The sequence below is a fragment of the Marmota monax genome, unplaced genomic scaffold, assembly GCF_021218885.2.
Source record: "Marmota monax isolate L192 unplaced genomic scaffold, Marmota_monax_Labrador192_F-V1.1 WCK01_AAM20220418_F8-fsc00024, whole genome shotgun sequence".
Lineage (NCBI taxonomy): Eukaryota > Metazoa > Chordata > Mammalia > Rodentia > Sciuridae > Marmota > Marmota monax.
Window position 1 is genome coordinate 25979952 of NW_026695224.1, and position 17759 is coordinate 25997710.

At 43.1% G+C, this 17759-nt stretch overlaps 1 protein-coding gene across 1 annotated transcript; it reads right to left on the reverse strand.

Moving 5' to 3' along the window:
* Positions 1 to 384: 384 nt before the first annotated feature.
* Positions 385 to 16939, reverse strand: Tmem231 (transmembrane protein 231). Its single transcript, XM_046434584.2, has 7 exons — positions 16727 to 16939; positions 16463 to 16632; positions 7109 to 7237; positions 6667 to 6810; positions 3683 to 3764; positions 2577 to 2682; positions 385 to 2210 (listed from the first exon to the last, which is right to left on the reverse strand). Exons 1-7 carry the CDS (start codon positions 16863 to 16865, stop codon positions 2030 to 2032), a joined length of 951 nt encoding a protein of 316 aa, XP_046290540.1. The 5' UTR covers positions 16866 to 16939; the 3' UTR covers positions 385 to 2029.
* Between the last annotated feature and the right edge of the window lie 820 nt (positions 16940 to 17759).

Here is a 17759-nt window from a genome sequence, read left to right on the forward strand (position 1 = left end):
TCTCAAATCCTGATTTAGCTCTGGGTTGTAGCTCAGTTGATGAAATCCTACTTCTCACCTTTTCTTCCTCTTGCAACTCTGCAGTGTGGTTCAAGTTCAGAAGCTACCATCATATGATCTGAAAATAATTTGATATTCACCAGACACAGTTGTAATTTTCCATGCTGTGGTTTCCACAGGCCATGTGGATTCCACCAAAAACTCACATTTACTTGGGGTTGGACCAGAAGACTTTTGCCAGAGAACCAACAAAAGCTCCAAGGTCTCTGGGCAGAGTCTTGGCAGAGGAAGCCTGCCGGTGAGTAACGGAGAAGAGTGCGCAACTTCTGCACTCCCTATTCTTCCCCCTCCAAACCCGTTCCCTCTATAAAGCCACAGACAACCTTCCATTTTGAATATTTTAATTAGAAAGTTATAAAACATAATTAATTCTCCATATAAATCTCACATTAGAATAATTTAATAAAATGCAATGCTTATCTTCAGCCATCTTTCCATATCGCATTACCTATTTGAGATTTAAACCAGAAACCATTTTTCATTTATATCTCAAGGGAAAAATATGTAGGCATATAACTAGCTCTAAATATTTTAAAAGAAGTCAGAGAAACTAGTGTTCGGGAATTTTCCTGCCTGAATACTTCAACATAGCTGTTTCCAACAATCTCATTTTGGTCAGCCTGAAAGAAAAGATGCTTTGGAAATAAGAATTGAATCTCCAAAGTAAGTTGAGGCATACACAGAGGGGTGTTTGTTAGTGGACATGAAGCATGGGTCACAGGGGACTGTCCTTCCAGTGCTATGATGTGGTGGGGATCATAAAGCAGAAGACCTCAGACCAGACTGTATCCTTGCTCAGGGTGAGACTGGGGCTGAATGGCGTCTTCCGTGTACAGCAGAAGCCCACTCTCCCTGCCTGGAAGAGCTGGCAGCTTATCATGCAGCTGCTGGCCAGCCTGGACAGGACTCCCTGAGCTAGCATCCTATTCCTTCCCTTGCTTCTCCTCCTGTCCTCCCCAAAGCACCCCTCTGCTGGGCACCCAGTTCCTCAGTCAAGGGGAATGTGAGGAGCTGGGCTTCCTGCTAGCCCTCCAAATAAACCCTGCGGTTGTCAGGCAGTGGGAGCCAACACCAACAACAACTCCTCTGTCACCCACGTCCTTTCAGGAAAGGGGAGGGCTGTCAAGGAGAAGGAGTGGCAAGGGTCCAGGCTGTTGGGTGAGGGCCAGAGAGAAAGGACCTGTTGTTACAACCCTTGCGTCCCCCACTGCTGCTGGGGGGACTGAATGAAACAGCACTTCTGACTTCAGCCTGCCATTCCAGGGACACAGACAGAGGGCAAGAGGCAGGGCAAAGAGCCAGCCTCTGTAGCGCAGGGAGAGAGGGTGGTTCAGCTGAGCTGGTGACAGACGGCGTCTGTTAGGCTGAGGCAGGTGGACTGTCCCAGTGTCCTTAAGTCGCCCACCCTCTGCACAGGCTTTCGCTGCTCTTGTGCTGTGCCCTCCCCTTGCAGTTCTCCAGTTAAAGGCCTATGTTCTAGAAATCAAAGCTCTGAATGGGAACTGTAGATACCCAGGAGTAGCAAGTGCTAGGGATTAGCATATTTATCATGAAAGCCCTGAACAGAGTAAAGAGTGGCTTACAATAGGGGGAGGAAAGCACAGGGCTTCTCAGTTCAAAAGAGGAAAAGTCTTTCCTCCACCAGAGATGGGACTCTTTCCAAGATGTCAGAACTGTGATTTTCTCCTATGGGTAAGGCTAAAAACAAAAACAAAAATGAATGATAGCCTCGGGGAACCTTCTGACCTTCCCACAAACTAGTCCCTGACAATTTTGTTGGTACTTAAGAAAATATGGGATTTGTGTAGAGCAAGATTGGAAAGAACTGTCTTTTGTCTCTGAGGGGAAAAACTCTTATGTAAGCCTTCACGTGTCCACCGCACTGTTTTCAGAAATGTGGTAACACGGCAGTTCTCAGAAGACAACAGTGAGGTAGCCTCGGATCTGCTGAGTCTTCAGAAAGGTCTTCTTAGGATAAGTGCTCCTTATAGACTTCTCCGGGGGGCATTGCTGTTACAGGGATTGTAGTCACCACTTGATTCTGAAACACAAATATTTTGATTCTCTTGAACACCCAGAGGAAGATGAGCAAGATGCTGACATACTGGACCCAGGCAAACTTCACCATCTCCCAGAATCCTGGCTGGTAAGTACAGAGAGTTAAGGAATTGCAGATGACACGTAAATAAAAGTTGCACTAAAGTGCAGGTCAGACAGGAAATGACAAAAATGTTTCAAGTGCCCTTAAGATAAAAGGAGTAATAAAAAATTATTAAGACATGAATATGGATGATCCTGACCTAGGAGAATTGCTCAGAAAGAAATATGAACAGGAAATGAGCTTTTTTCCCTGTATGAGCAGTAGCAGACACGGCACAGTTACTTGAGTGGGGCTACAGGGCTGCAGCAACCCTCAATGTAAGGTGTCCCACATCTGTTCCTACTTGGGCAACCTGAGAATCCTTCCTTTCTTTGTGGACACTGAGCCCCCGCTGGCTCTCTAATAAAAAGGATATGAAATGACTTCCACAGGGTATCGGATGACAGCATTAATCACAAATGGAGCTTCCGCGGCCCTGCCCACCAGCCAGATGGGGTTGGCGTCATTCAGGACGGTGGTAACTGCAACACAATTATCAATCATTAATTTAGGATGGCCCTTTGGCAAAAAAGAAAAAAATATGTATGGGGAGGCTATAAATATTCTTTGATTATTGGGATACATATATATACACACATATATGCACATACACATGTATTTTATACTGGAGATTGAACTCAAGAGTTACTTTTCACTTCAAAATTCAGAAATAAAAGAAGAAAGAAACTTGCCTGTGCAAAGTAACTCAGGTATTATTCAAGTACTTGTTAAAAACCTGGAAGCAGAGTCCTACTATTGCTGCATAGAATACTATATTGCTGCAGGAATACTATATTGCTAGTAAAAATAAGGCCAAGTAGAACTTTGTATCAGTGTGGCAATATATTTATACTACATAGTTAAATAAATATGAAGAATCTGAATCCCAAAGTGTTTCTACACTATAATAGCTATATGAAAAAGAAGAAAAAGTTGACTTGCAGGTCAATAGTTTTTAATTTTTTAAAAAAGTTCTTCTATCACTAGAATAATGGTATTATTGTATTGTATGAAATTAGGAATAAATATTGGAGATGGCTGGGTGTGGGGTCCATGCTGGCTGGTTGACCAACAACACTTTTGATGCCTTTAGAGAAAACCCTAGGCCACCGATCAGCCCAGCCCAGCATGCTGAGTGGAGCACCAGGATGGCCTGAGTGCCTCAACCCTGTAAGGACTACACATGTTCTGCCTGCCACCAGCACGGCAAGGCTCTGTTCCTGCAGGGGGCTGCTCATGGCGGGGTGACTCGCTCCTGTCCTCTACTTCTATCTGAAAAATATGGACATCAAAATGTCTTTGGTTTCTTTTATTGGTGTGGCAAGAGGAACATCTCAATTAGACTTCATACACATTAAATAAGGAAACCCATCAAGCCAGTGGTCACTAACTTGCTGGACCACAAGAGGGGCACTGAGGTGGGAAGAGGCCAAGCTCTGAAAGTGATGAGCGGTAGCTGAATGGCCTACACCCCAGACTTACCATTCCTTTCCTGGTAGGCAGCAACAATGTGGGTTAGGTCATAGTCGTAGGCAAAAGGGCTGGTCCCATTGATCACAGACACCTGGGACACAGCAGGAGGACCTGGAGTGAGCACTTGAGACCTCGCTCTCTTCCCTCTACCCTCCCCACCCCAGAGACCGCCTTCTTGTTCTTGTTGACCTATGCCAGTATCAATAATATTTTCTTCAAGGAGGAATAAGCTCTCTTGCAATAATTTTAAGTTCATTTACTTTTCCAGTAATTCCTTTTGTGGGATTGGAAATGGTGCCAATGTCCACCTTTCACAGGTTTTAAAGCTATTTATACAACATTCCTCTATTTCAATGGGAGAAATAATTTCATTAAATTGTTTTTTTTTTTTGGGGGGGGGAGGGTACCAGGGATTTAACCCAGAGGGGTCTTTACCACTGAGCCATATCCCCAGGCCTTTTTTTATTGTTTTGTTTTTGAGACAGGATCTTGCTAAATTGCTGAGGCTGGACTTGAACTTTCGATCCTCCTGTCTCACTCTTCCCAGTTGCTGGAATGTGGAATTACAGGTGTACACCACCATGCTGGGCAATTCCTTCAATTTCTTTCCTCTCTTTCCCCTCTCCTCTCCTCTCCTTTCCATACTAGGGATTGAACCCAGGGGTACTTTACCACTGAGCCACATCCCCAGCCCTTTTTAAAATTTTATTTAGAGACAGGGTCTTGCTAAATTGCTTAGGGCCTAAATTTCTGAGGCTGGCTTTGAACTCATGATCCTCCTGCTTTAGCCTCCTGAGCCGCTGGGATAATTGCATGTGCCACTTCGTTCAGCAATTCCTTTAATTTTTAAAAATAGACCATATCAGCAATTTAGCAATGCCCTAAGCAACTTAGTAAGATCATGTCTCAAAAAATAAAAAGTGGTAAAGTACCTCTGGGTTCAATCCCCAGTACCAAAAACCAAACAAATGGACAAACCACATATTCAATACCTTTGTCTTTTTTTTCTCCTGATTACTCTCTTTATTTTATTTTTTTTTAAATATTTATTTTTTAGTCTTCGGTGGACACAACATCTTTGTTTGTATGTGGTGCTGAGGATCGAACCCGGGCCGCACGCATGCCAGGCGAGCCCGCCACCGCTTGAGCCACATCCCCAGCCCCTTACTCTCTTAACTTTAAAAAAACAAACAAACAAACAAAAAAAAAAACTCTTAAATGTAGAAGTGGAAATAGAAAATGCAAAGGTAAGCATATAATCCTTTATAGCAGGAAGTGACTTCCCGCCCTCTATTATCACAGTTCTGTTGATGTAATCTGATCTTCTAAGTTCCATAGTATGTTTACAGAGTATAGTCCTCTCCCTTTGTTACTTAGGCTGACTATAGTTAAAGCCACCATAAATCCCAGTTCATTGGGAACAGTTGTGGTATATGGCTGTAATCACTGATAACATCCCTCTTTCATTTAAAAACAGCTGAACTGGGCTGGGGATGTGGCTCAAGCGGTAGCGCGCTCGCCTGGCATGCCTGCGGCCCGGGTTCGATCCTCAGCACCACGTACAAACAAAGATGTTGTGTCTGCCGAAAAACTAAAAATAAATAAATAAATTTTCTCTCTCTTTAAAAAAAAAATAAAAAATAAATAAAAACAGCTGAACTCAATTTACATGGTTCCCCTGTGATAAAGATAGGAATAAATGATTATCATGAGGCATGAGGTATGGACTTAGCTTCTGGCTCTGTTACTTGGAAGCTATGAGATTTGGGGGAAATTAATTAATGCCTATAAGCCCCAGTTTCCTCATGTGCAAAATAAGAGTTCATTCATTCATTAAATACCTCTGAACTGACAATGTGCCAGGCACTGTTTAAGCGCTAGGGTGATGGTATACAAGATATCAGCACTTTTAACACTGAGGCAGAAAACAAACACACCAGAAACATATCTTTAGAATGTTAGATGGCAGTAGGAAAAGTCATTCTGCCTGAAGAATGCTGGAGGAAGGAGGTCCAGGGAGAGACTGTGCTCAGGGACCTGTGTGGATTGGTCCAGTAGGCTCCCTGCATAACTAGCAGAGGGAATGGCAAGTGCAAAAGCCCTGAGGTAGAAGCTGCTTCTTAGATTCAAAGAATAGCAAAGGCCAGCAGGGCTAGAACAGAGGAAGGGGGCAGTGACAGGACAAGTGGCTGGAAAGCTGGGAAATGACAAGTATAAGCAACCAAACTCAGGAGGTTGCTGTGATGATTAAATAAAGCCGGGCATGGTGGAGCACGCCTGTAATCCCAGTGGATCAGGAGACTAAGGTAGGAGGATTGCAAGTTTGAGGCCAGCCTCAGCAACTTGGTGAGGCCCTAAGCAACTTAACTAGACCCTGTCTCAAACCAAAAAATAAAAAAGGCTGGGAATGCAGCTCAGTGGTTAAGTGCCCTTGGGTTCATTCCCCGGTACCAACACCCCCCCCCCAAAAAAAAAAAAAAAACCATTAAATAAGATGTTGTATGCAACCTTTTTCTCTTTCTTTTTCTTTTGAGACATTGTTGCCCAGGCCTTGCTCCAATTCCTGGGCTCAAATGATCCTCTTGCCTCAGCCTCTTGAGAGCTGGAAATAAAGGTGCAGGCCACCACACCTGACTATAAACTTCTTAACTCAGGCCTGGCAGATGTTACATATTCAACAAATGGTGGCTAGTATTATTTTTATATGTTTTACATGAAAAGCTTACATGATCATATGGAATACACTGTGTGTGCGTACCTGAAAGCAATAAGCAATTTAGTTCTTCAATAAAGACAGACATTTCCCCCCTCTCTCTTCCTGGATATAAATCAAGGTAAACCTCCATATTCTGTAAGAATTTATGGCAAGAATTCCTCAGAAGTCCTCATCTGTACCACCCACAGGGAAATGCTATTTCCAACTTTCATTTCTCTTCAAAGAATGTGATAAACATACAGGAACAAAGAAGGTGGGTGACAAGAAGCATTCTTACATTATATCGGACATCTAGGCCACTGTAGCCTAGCGGCTGCTTCTGCTGCAACCTTAGGTCTCCATTTACATACAACTGGGACCCAGGAACAGCAAAGGAAGACTGGAGAAATGCCATGCTCTGCATCACAAAGGTTGACATCCTCTGAAATCATAAGAAGGAGAGATGATATTAATTGCCATTGTATCTGAAGGGTTCTGGGTTGATAGTCACTGTCTATGGCTTAAGCTGAGGGTCTTCATGTATCTGGGTTAGCCACATGAGAGGCCCTGTTCCCAGAACCCTCTGAGCTATTAATAATTAATGTATATTCATATGACCCCAATGAAAAACATGCAATTTGCTTAAGTCAAATTCCCTATAATGCTTCTGGAAAGCAGGAGGATTCCATTATTTTAAAAGACAAAAAGGAGAGGATGGGCCTCCTTAAGGACCAACTCACGTGCAATTGGTAGGAGAAGGTCAAGATGAGCTGCACACCAAGGACGTGCTCTGTGGGCTGCAGAGGAAGCTCCAGCTTAAGATGTAACATGTCCATTTTCCCATCCTGGTTCCTGTCTTCTTCTCTAGACTAGGAAACCCAGAGAGGGTCAGTGGCCTGGTCCTTAACAAGAATCTGAAGAATCCACATCACTTCTGTACCTACACAATGACCCGCTGTTCTGCTGTACACAGGTAATTACCTCCCTCAAGGAGAGAGAGAGAAGAATAGGTGTGAATGGATCTTTACTGGGAAAGACACAACGTATACAGCCCTTGACATTCACCCCTGTGCCTTTCCAGGGTTCACAGGCTGAATGGAATAACAATAAACATCTGGATAGCATCATCTCTTTTCAGTTATCTAATTTTAACTTGCTTATTGGTATTTTTCGGTATTTGGTATTCTTAGTATTTTCTCTTTTCTTTTTCCTTCTGGTATCGGGGATTGAATCCCGGGGCACTTTACCACTGAGCCACATCTCCAGCCCCTTCTTATTTTTTATTTTGGAACAAGGTCTTGCTAAATTGCTTAGGGTCTCACTAAGTTGCTGAGGCTGGCCTCAAATTTGTGGTCCTCCTGCCTCAGCCTCAGAGTTGCTGGGATTATAGGCATGTACCACTGTGCCTGGCTTCTTTTCTTTTTTAAAATAAATAAGTCTGAATTTATATAGAAAATTTAAACAGCTCATCAGAATTGTTTGCTATAGCTTTAGAAGTCCTCCCTCCCTTTTTTTCTAAAGTGCTGGGGGTAGAACCCACAGTCTCATGTGTACCCCTTCTCCCACTGAGGTGTACTCCCAGTCCTAAGCCAGATTTTAAAAATAGAAACAAAGAAAGAAACCCAGCACCCCCATTCTAATTACTATGTTCCTCCAAAAAATTCAACAGAAAATCACTAAGCCCTGAATATACAATCTCCAACCACAATTGTCTTTGCTTCAGGGTCCTGGTGAAGGCCCATCCATCTCAGGACTTTTAAGCCTTGTGTATCTTTTAGTACCAATCAATAAAATAAAAAAAGGAAGCTAAGTGAAATCAGCCAGGCCCTAAAACCACAAATGTTTTCTATTATGGACATGAAACTAAAGAAAATAGATACAAATCTGAGGGCAAGAGAGAAATCACAGCTCATAAATCATATGTAGGCAATATTCAATGTATTAAAATATCAATACCCAGTCTTGCCATGCAGGCTTGCCCCATAGTGACCCTACAATAACCAGCAGAAGAGGACAATCACTGAAATGTAATCACTACTGACTCTGGTCCTCAGCACGACTCTGGATCTTGGTGCTATAAGCGGTCCCCTTCCCACCACGTTCCCAGATGCTACCAGGGAATGTCAACATTGCCATATGCTCCTCCCTCTTTTGGTTCACTTTGCTCCCTACTATTACCATTTTGTGAGGAAGACTTTTTTTTTTTTTTTTTTAAATGTCTTTCAGGCTAGTAAGGCTGTTTGAGATAAAGATGTCAATTTTCAGAAACTTTCAATTATTTCTTTCTTTCCAGACAATAATGTCCATGTCCTTGACCTTATGATAGACAAACCTACCCTCCTTCTTCCACTGGATTCTACTGTCTGGCCTGTCGCATCAGCTTCACCAGGGTAGTGGGGAGATCTGTGCTACCAGGACTGATGATCGAGTACCCGAGGCAATTCTGACTTAGTAATTAAGAGTGGGCTGGAAAGAGGCTGTCTGTGTTCCTGTCCGTTTCCTTCAGCTGATATCTGGGAAGATGATGAGGGATTGACTTTCTGTAAAGAACCCTCACCTTCAGGATCTTAGGACTGGACATGAAAACAAGGAACTGTCTTCTCCATTTGAATCAATTTGAGAGAAGGCGGTGGCCAGACGCCAACACAGTGTGGGAGGAAGAGAAACTCATCTCATTTGGTCTTTTTAATAAATGTCAAGCCTAGATATCAGGCCCTCCAGGCAGAGCAAGTATTATCCCCATTGTATAAATGAGAAATTTATACAATTTAAGCTGGGGGCACAGGTACAGCTAGTAATGATAAAGACAGGATTTGAGATAAGGTCTTTGACATCAAATCTGGATCCCTAACTAGGACTATGTTCAGATCCACCCCCCCTAAAAAAAAAATTCAAAGAGAACTGTTGACTAGGACAAACCTTTTTGCAAAAAGGTTACATAGATATTTGTGTGCACATTTTCACTCCAAGTTCACAGAGGACAAAGACATGGCAGAGTACCATAATTAGTGTCTGCTTTTAAAACTGGCTCATTAATCTGTCAAGTACTGTTTTACAGAGATTGAACCCAAAGGCACGACATTCCCAGCCCTTTGTGGTTTTTATTTATTTTGAGCCAAGGTCTCCCTAAGTTGCTTAAGCCTCCCTAAATTGGTGAGGCTGGCTTTGAACTTACAATCCTCCTGTCTCAGCCTCCTGAGTCATTGGGATTACAGGTCTGTGCCACCAAATTCAGTTGTCAAGTACTTTCTGAAGCCCTACAACGGACCAGGCACTATTTCAGATGACTGGGAATAAAATTACAACAAAATAGACAAAGTTTTCATCCCAATGGAGCCAAGATTCCCAGCAGGAACGATAGAAAACAGTTAAAAATAAACAAACATGTTAACAATACCGGGTAGCGTTAAGTACCCAAAGAAAAATAAAACAAGCTAAAATTAGAGGATGATGAGTGAAGGCAGACATTAACAAATTTTTACAGAAAATTCTATAACCTGATCTGTTGGTGACTTGAATGAAGAGGAATGACAAGGCACAGGAACGTCTAGGGGAAGGGTGATTCAGGCTAAGGAAGGCCCTGTGCTCTAAGTGTGGGGCCGGGGTAGTGGCTGGGAGCTGGGCAGCAAGAGTAAAGGGGAGGGCAGCAGAAGAGGAGGGTGAGTGAATGCTGCATCTCCCACAGATGACCTCTTACCCGGCTGGACTCTCACCCTCTGGGCTGGCAAGAGGGGCTACCTGTCTATGCTACTGCTCGAACCATTGATGAAATCAATTCTAGTGCAGGTACCTCCAGAGTATTGAGGAAGGACCCACCAGAGGAACCCGTAAGGTGGAGGAGAGCTTTCTGTTTGCTTCTTGTCCCGGTTTGGGTCACCCCAGCAGTGGTTCTTCATTCTGGCAGGTGGCAACTGGTTGCAGCTTGTTCCCACTCTTAGAACCAGGCACATCGTGGCTCCTACTGGCAGAGACTAAATGAGAGCCAGCAGGCAAAGGACAATGTGGTTTTTCAGCATCTCAGCATGAGCATCAGGGAGCAGAGCATCAGGGAGCAGAGCGTGCACCGGAGGTGGCCTTGGGGTTACAGGTACCTCATAACGGGGCACACCCAGGGCAAATGGCTAGCTGTGACCACACCCAGGGCACACTATCTAGCTGTGACCGTTGTTCCCAGGACGTCCTGACTTGCAACATTTTTTTTTTTCATCAGAGTTTCTACAGAATCTGATAGTTTGTTGGAATTTTGTTTGGTTCCTACTTCATTTTTACCTTTCATTCTGAGTCAGGTTCTTTTACTAAGTGCTGATTTCATAATTTATATCAGGGTCCATTTCACCATAGACTTGTCATTACTGGGTTCTCATTTTTTTCTTTTTATGCTGAAAATACAGATGGATACTGATATTTAGGTCTCTAGCAAAGTAGGACTGCTACTTCATGATTCCCATATCCATCAAATCCTTACCTCCTGTATTTGGATGAATCTAAAATACCATCAATTACAAACTGCATCATTACTTTACATAGCAGGAAAAAAGGGGAAATATTTTCAATTAAATGATGGCATAATGTTTTCTAATCTCTGGAGTATTTTATACTTATTGAAGGAATTTTTAGATTTATATCAGATATCACATTTATATCAGATATTTATATCAAATTTCACATTTATTCACATGGAAATATAAGCAAAATAAATTGATCCAGAGATTCCTAAAACTTCTTCATAGTCTCATTCTTTTGAATCACATTTTAACTCATTCAATCATATCCATACTTTTCCATGAAATCTTGTCTTCGTACCATCAAGCATGCTGGTGATACAGCATTTAAAGAAATAATTCATAAAGAGAACTTAAATCCATTGGTCTGTGTCCTTAAGCAGGCTTTGAAATCATGCAGCATTATCCTATTTTTAAAATGCCCCCTGAGCCTTCCCTTATCCAATCTCCGTCTTTAGGGGTTTAGAATAATGTTTCACTACTGACTTGGGGAAGGTGTTTTTTGTTTGTTTGTTTTTTCATGTTGCTGATTCCCCTTCTGCAAGTTTTGACAATGGCACTTTTGATGTTTGCATGTGGGTAGACAACCGGGCCAGGCCTGCCTTATGGTTAACAGCTAATGTCAGCTACCCTCACAGGAAGACACACTCCAATTTCAGAGATGAGGAAAAGTCGGGGCTTAGTCGCGTGGTTCTCCCAGCTCTTGCTCCAGCCCAGGATCCTCCTCTCACCTTCAGCTCCCCATCCCCCAGCTCCACACAGGCCTTCAAGAGCCACGCCCGGCTCAATAGGGTTCACTCTGTTTATTTCTCTCTCTTTTGAAAAACAACAAAAGCTAGACGTTCAGAGGATTAAAAACATATGGATTTTAGAGATGCTGTCCAAGGTGATCTGACTAAAGCAGACTGCGACTTCTGAGGCATCTTCCAAAATTAGCAACAGCAAAGCTGTCTCCCAGCATTTTGGTCAAGCCCTTGACCTAAAAACCATCATTTCTTGGCTTCTTGGGCAGACAGTTTCCAGACAGGTTGAAGCCAGTCTGGCTTTATGTTCAGCCTTGGAAAATAAAAAAAATAATTTTGTTGTAATAGGATTAAGAGTATAAGATTTGATGGGCTGGGGTTGTGGCTCAGTGGCAGAGCACTTGCCTCACATGTGTGAGGCACTGGGTTCAATTCTCAGCACCGCATATATATAAATAAGTAAAAGGTCCATCAACAACTAAAAAAAAATATTTTAAAAAAAGCATAAGATTTTAATCTGAAATATGAAGTTTCCATCCAGACTCTGGTCACCTGAAAGCTTGAGCAAATGACATCACTTCTCTGAGTATATTTCTTCATCTGTAAAATGCAGGTATGACCTCTATCTCACAGGGTTACTGTGAGGATAAACAGAGACTAGCTCTTTAACAATGAAGAAACACAATGGAATATTACTCAGCATTAAAAGAGAATAAAATTATGGCATTTGCAGGTAAATGGGTGGAGTTGGAGAATAAGTGAAGTAAGCCAATCCCCAAAAACTAAAGACTGAATATTTTCTCTGATAGTGGATGCTGACCTATGATGGGGGCGGGGCAGGGGGGCATGGGAAGAATGGAAGAACTTTGGATTGGGCAAAGGGGAGGGTGGGGAGGGGTTATAGGGGTAGGAGAGATAGTGGAATGAGAATGGACATCATTACCCTAGGTACATGTATGACTGTACGAATGGTGCATCTCTATATCGTGTACAACCAGAAAATTGAAACGTTGCACTCATTTGTGTACAATGAATTGAAATCTATTCTGCTGTCATGTACAACTAAGTAGAACAAATTTAATTTTTTTTAAATGAAGAATACACAAAAAAATGTTATAGTTAACACTAAGTGATTACTATGGGCCAAGTACTATTAAAGAACTTTGTTATGTAACGATTAAATGCTTATCACCTGCCTAAGGCATAGTAAACCAATAATAATTTTTACTGCTATGGCTTATAAGCGTATTACTAAGCTATTGCTTGTATTTACGAATATTGAAGACATGATTCACATGCCATAAAAATCGGCCTTTTACAAAAACATTTAGTTGAATGCAATGCCACATTAATTCTCAGAGACTCCAGAGGCTTAGGAAGGAAGATTGCAAGTTCAAGGCCAACCTTAGCAACTTAGTGTTCCCTCCCCTTCCCCACAAAAAAATTGCTGGGGACTTAGCTCAGTGGTAAAGCACTCCTGGGTTCAATTTCTGATCACCAAAAATAAAATTTTAAAATAAAATAAAAAATAAAAACGTAACTCCACACATGTGCAGGCACACAGGCACACACCACTCCCAGGCTCTTCCCCCATGATGCCCTGCTCTGCCTTGGGACTTTGCCAGTAGGAGAAAGACTGGAGGTGACGATGTCATAAATTATAGACCCGGCCCATCCCAGAATGAAGGGCATAGGGAGACTAAGAAACTAAGAAAAAAGGAGTTATGGTCTTGTGTTTTACTAACAGTGTAAAATTATCCAGTCTGGGGATAGTAGTCCTGAGTTCAATCCCTACCACTGAAAACAAACAAGCAAACAAACAAAAGCAGTATTAAAGAGAATTAATGGTCTGGGCACCATAAAAATAAGAGGTGGTCTTGGCTTCTTAGATTTAAAATTGGAACCTGCACAGCAGAGGCAGGGGGAGACCATGGGTGGTGCCTTCCAGGGAGAAATTTCTGGTTATAGAGATAAGAGCTAACTAGCAGTTCAACTGGGGAGCCAACCAGTTGTGATGAATGAGCAAGTAAAAAGAACGAGTGAATGAAACCTAATGCTTATCCTTGTTTTAATGATTATTGTAAGTTTTCACGATTATTTCTTAGACTTAAGTATCTAGAAGTATAAGAGAGAAATACACAAATATAAAGAAAAAAATCTACCAACAATTCAAGGCACAAAATGCTATCTTTTTTTTTTTTTAATTTCAAACAAAATAACTAGCAAGTTATTTTGTTTGGAATTAAAAAAAAAAAATGTTTGGATTGAGTCCAGGCTTCGGGCCTGCTAGGCAGGTACTCTTCCACTGAACCACAACTCCTCCCCCCCAAAAATAAAGTTTTTCACTTTTGGAAAGGAGATACATAAAAAGTTGAACACAAAAAATATGAATACTGAGTACATGATGAAAAGTCAATCTACAGCTGGGCATGGTGGCACATGCCTGTAATCCCAGCGGCTCTGGAGGCTGAGGCAGCCTCAGCAAAAGTGAGGTGCTAAGCAACTCAGTGAGACCCTGTCTCTAAATAAAATACAAAATAGGTGGGGATGTGGCTCAGTGCCCCTGGGTTCAATCCCCGGTCCTGTGCCCACCTTTCCTGCCTCACACCCCCAAAAGTCAATCTACTTCCCTGCTGGCCCCCCATCTAGTCATTCTTCCTCAGAGACAGTATATTCTCAAATAAGAATAAAAATGAGCAACATGTAATCATTAGTGAGAAGCAAATGAAAGATACGTGTTTCCTGCTCTAATCCCTGCCCACCTCCTAGGTGGGGATTGAATCCAAGGCCTTCAGAGTACATCTGCTTTGCCACTGAAATAAATCCACGGCCCTCCAGTTCTACTTTTAAATTCACTGTAAAAGACCACATCACGCCAGGCACAGTGGCGCATGCTTATAATTCCAGTGATTTGGGAGGCTGAGGCATGAGGATTGAAAGTTCAAAGCCAGCCTCAGCAATTTAGGGAGATGATAGACAACTTAGCAAGACCCTTGCTCAAAATAAAAAATACAAAGGGCTGGGGATGTAACTCAGTGGTAAAGCATCCCTGAGTTAAATCTCAGTACTAAAAACAACAACAACAAACCTGATCATTTAAAGAATCAAAGAATTCAATGATGTTACAAAAACATATAGCTTCCACAGCAAAAAAATTTTTTAATCTCATTTACCTGATTAGTGTTTTTAGAAATGTATCCCTAGGTCTTTAAATAACATTTGCATTAGCCTTGTCAGTTTCTCAGTTTTCGGAATTCTCTATTGGCCTCCCAAAGGAAAGATGATTTAGCTCCCCTCCCCTTCCACCAGCCCTGTCTGCACACTTCCCCACAATCAAGTTAAACCCATGTTTTGGTCAGCAAATATTCAGTGTTCACATAACTAAGACTATGTAAATCCTATTCAAAACCCTGATTACTTTTTCTTCATCACATTTTATTTCCCTGCAGTTCATAATTACTTTGTTTGCTTAGATTTCTATGTACTTATGCAATTTCAACAAACACCTTCTATTTCAATTCCTCACAACTTACAATTTCAAAGTTTAAAATTTAAGCTGGTCACAGTGGATGTGCACCTGTTGGCCCAGCTACTGGGCAGGCTGAGGCAGGAGGATCACTTGAGCCCAGGAGTTCAGGACCACCCTGGGTAGGATAGAGAGACCCTATCTCAGGGAAGGAAAAAAAGAAAAGGTATAAGATTTAGTCAAAACCTTGGGGCTGGAGTTGTAGTCCATTGGTAGAGTGCTTGCCTAGCATGTGTGAAACATTGGGTTTGATACTCAGCACCCATAAAAATAAATAAAGATTTTGTGTCCATATACAACTAAAAATATTTTTTTAAAAAAAGATTCAGTTAAAATCTTGTTCATGGAAATAGTGTCCTTACCAATTAAAAAGCTGGAGCAAATCAATATGGGCCAACAGGGAACTGGATAAATTTATTAGTTTTTCCATATCATGAAATACTTTGCAGACCTAAAAAGGGTAGGTTTATTAAAAGTATTCATACATGCACCAGACTGTCTTTAATTTGTCATTATATGAGAAATTCTAATATTTCACAATGAACATATACACTTTTGTAATCAGAAAAAATAAGAATAAATAGGCTGATGGAAAAAAGTGAATTTTTTTTTCCCTCACTCGAACAAGTTTGCCTTGAAGGCCAAGCATCTCAGAGATGTCCGAAGAGATCTTTTCATACTTCTAAAGGAAAATGTTTTCAGAGAGTGAATGAAAAGGGAGGGGACTGTAAAGAAAGCATTCGCTTATGCTAAACCAAGAGCCAAATTGTAAACAGTAAAATCAACTTGATGCCCTAAGGTTGCAGGATGGAGCAGCATCTATCTAAAGGAAAAAGTCCAGGCGGGCGTGGCTTGGCCAGAGCACGCTGGGGAAGTTGCTTAGCCAATCAGCGCCTGGACTTCCCCGGTCCAGTCGGCCTGAAAAAGCCTCCCTTCGCGTGCCTAGAGTTAGGATGCACCAACGCATCGACACGAGGGAGTTAGCAGAACAGCTATCGGTCTCAGGGTCCGGAACGGGCTTCCACAAGCACCCTCTCATCGGGCCATTAACTCGAAAGTGACAGGGAACAGGGTTTTGGCTGGACCTAGGAACTGCCAGCAAGGCTGGCTTTCCGGGAGCCGTGATGTCTGGGAGAAGCAGAATGACAAAACAGACCCACTCTCTAGGAAATTAAACACGGCAGGCCAAAGAGCCCGAACAGCCTCCGTGGGCCAAAGTCCTTAAGAGCCAAGCTGCTGTGCCCGGGGTCGAGGCCGTTCGTCCCGGTCCATCCCCTCTCCACCCAGTCCCGGGAGGGTTAGGACCAGGTGGGAACCACACACCGAAACGAGCGGGACGCGCAGGTGATCCCCCTGCAGCCGGTTGAAGGCGGGGAACGTGCTCCAGGCCAGGAACCCGCCGTGCTCCGGCCCCAGCAGGGCCACGAGGAGCACCTGGTGCTGGAAGCGCACGGTCGGCTGCTCCTCGTAGCTGCTCCGCTTCAGCCAAAACCCTGAATTAAAGAGGGCGGTGAGGAGATTAGGAGGGCCGGCCGGGGCCAGCAGCGAACCGCGAGCTGTGCCGCGCACCGGCCCGGACAGTCTCACCGTGGCTCCGGTAGGCCACCAGCAGCGGCGGGATGTAGGTGAGGGCGGCGGCCAGCAGCAGGAACAACGCGGCTTTGGAGCAGAGCCCCGCGCGGTAGCCGCGCTCGGCGGGGTGAGAGAAGAGCTCGTACAGAGCCATGAGCAGCGCGTGCAGTCCCGCCGCTGGCCGGGCGCTCTTCGCGATTCCAGAGGGATGACTAAGTTTGGCTTCTCCTGGTTGCCTTCGCTTTGGTCTCCACGGCAACCAGCAGCGCAGGGAAAGGAACCAATAGCAAGGAAGCGGGGCCTTAGCAGGGAGGAGCTAATGGGGGCGGTGCCCGCTGGAGACCATAGTCTCCTTAAAATCAGAGTCCAGTAGAATGTCTCCCTTCACCCAAGTCGTAGGCATCTTCTTTGTTAACGTTTATGTAAAACAAGATGTTCTTAAAAGTTTATTTAAATGCTTCATTACAGGTCGTCAGTTAAGCCCCAGTGTGGTTCGTACTGAAGTCTAACAATGCACATTAATCCGGCTGCAGCCCTGAACAAGTTTCTGAGCTAAGACCAAAGCCTCTGTTTCCCAATTTTCTGTTCCTTCCACTAAGTCCAAAGAAGGTTAGGACACAAATCCCCTGGCTTTTCGAGAGATAGAGGGTAGTCACTACATAGCTATTTCTAGTATACTTTGTTACTTTGCACTGGGTACAAGTACGGCTGCTGGTTTTAGGAAAGCTATGGTCCTGCTCAAAGATAACTTTGGCTTATCATTTAATTGAATGCTTCCGACACCTAACCAAATTTTCAAACATGGCCGATTATCTTTATGATCCTTAGCCAAGTTCTCATCGCAACGTCCTGAGGTATCAAATTGCTGTGTCAAGAGATAGTGTGAGGTTATGCTTTGAAGTAGAATCCAGTAGTGGATGCCTCTATTTTGAAGGCATATCTAGAAGTGGAGGTTAAGACCTGCACATTTTGGAAAACTATCCCAGGACCCTTACTGTAATCCAAGATGTCAATTAATGCTGTTAGCAATAAAATGCTTTTGACATCT

What these genes read in the sequence shown, in the direction of transcription:
- Tmem231 (XM_046434584.2), bottom strand. Translation starts at nt 16,865, where the DNA reads ATGGCTCTGTACGAGCTCTTCTCTCACCCCGCCGAGCGCGGCTACCGC. An exon ending in GGTGGCCTACCGGAGCCACG is followed by an intron (nt 16,633 to 16,726) that starts GTGAGACTGTCC and finishes TCTTTAATTCAG; the next exon opens with GGTTTTGGCTGAAGCGGAGC. An exon ending in TGCGCGTCCCGCTCGTTTCG is followed by an intron (nt 7,238 to 16,462) that starts GTGTGTGGTTCC and finishes TGGGTTTCCTAG; the next exon opens with TCTAGAGAAGAAGACAGGAA.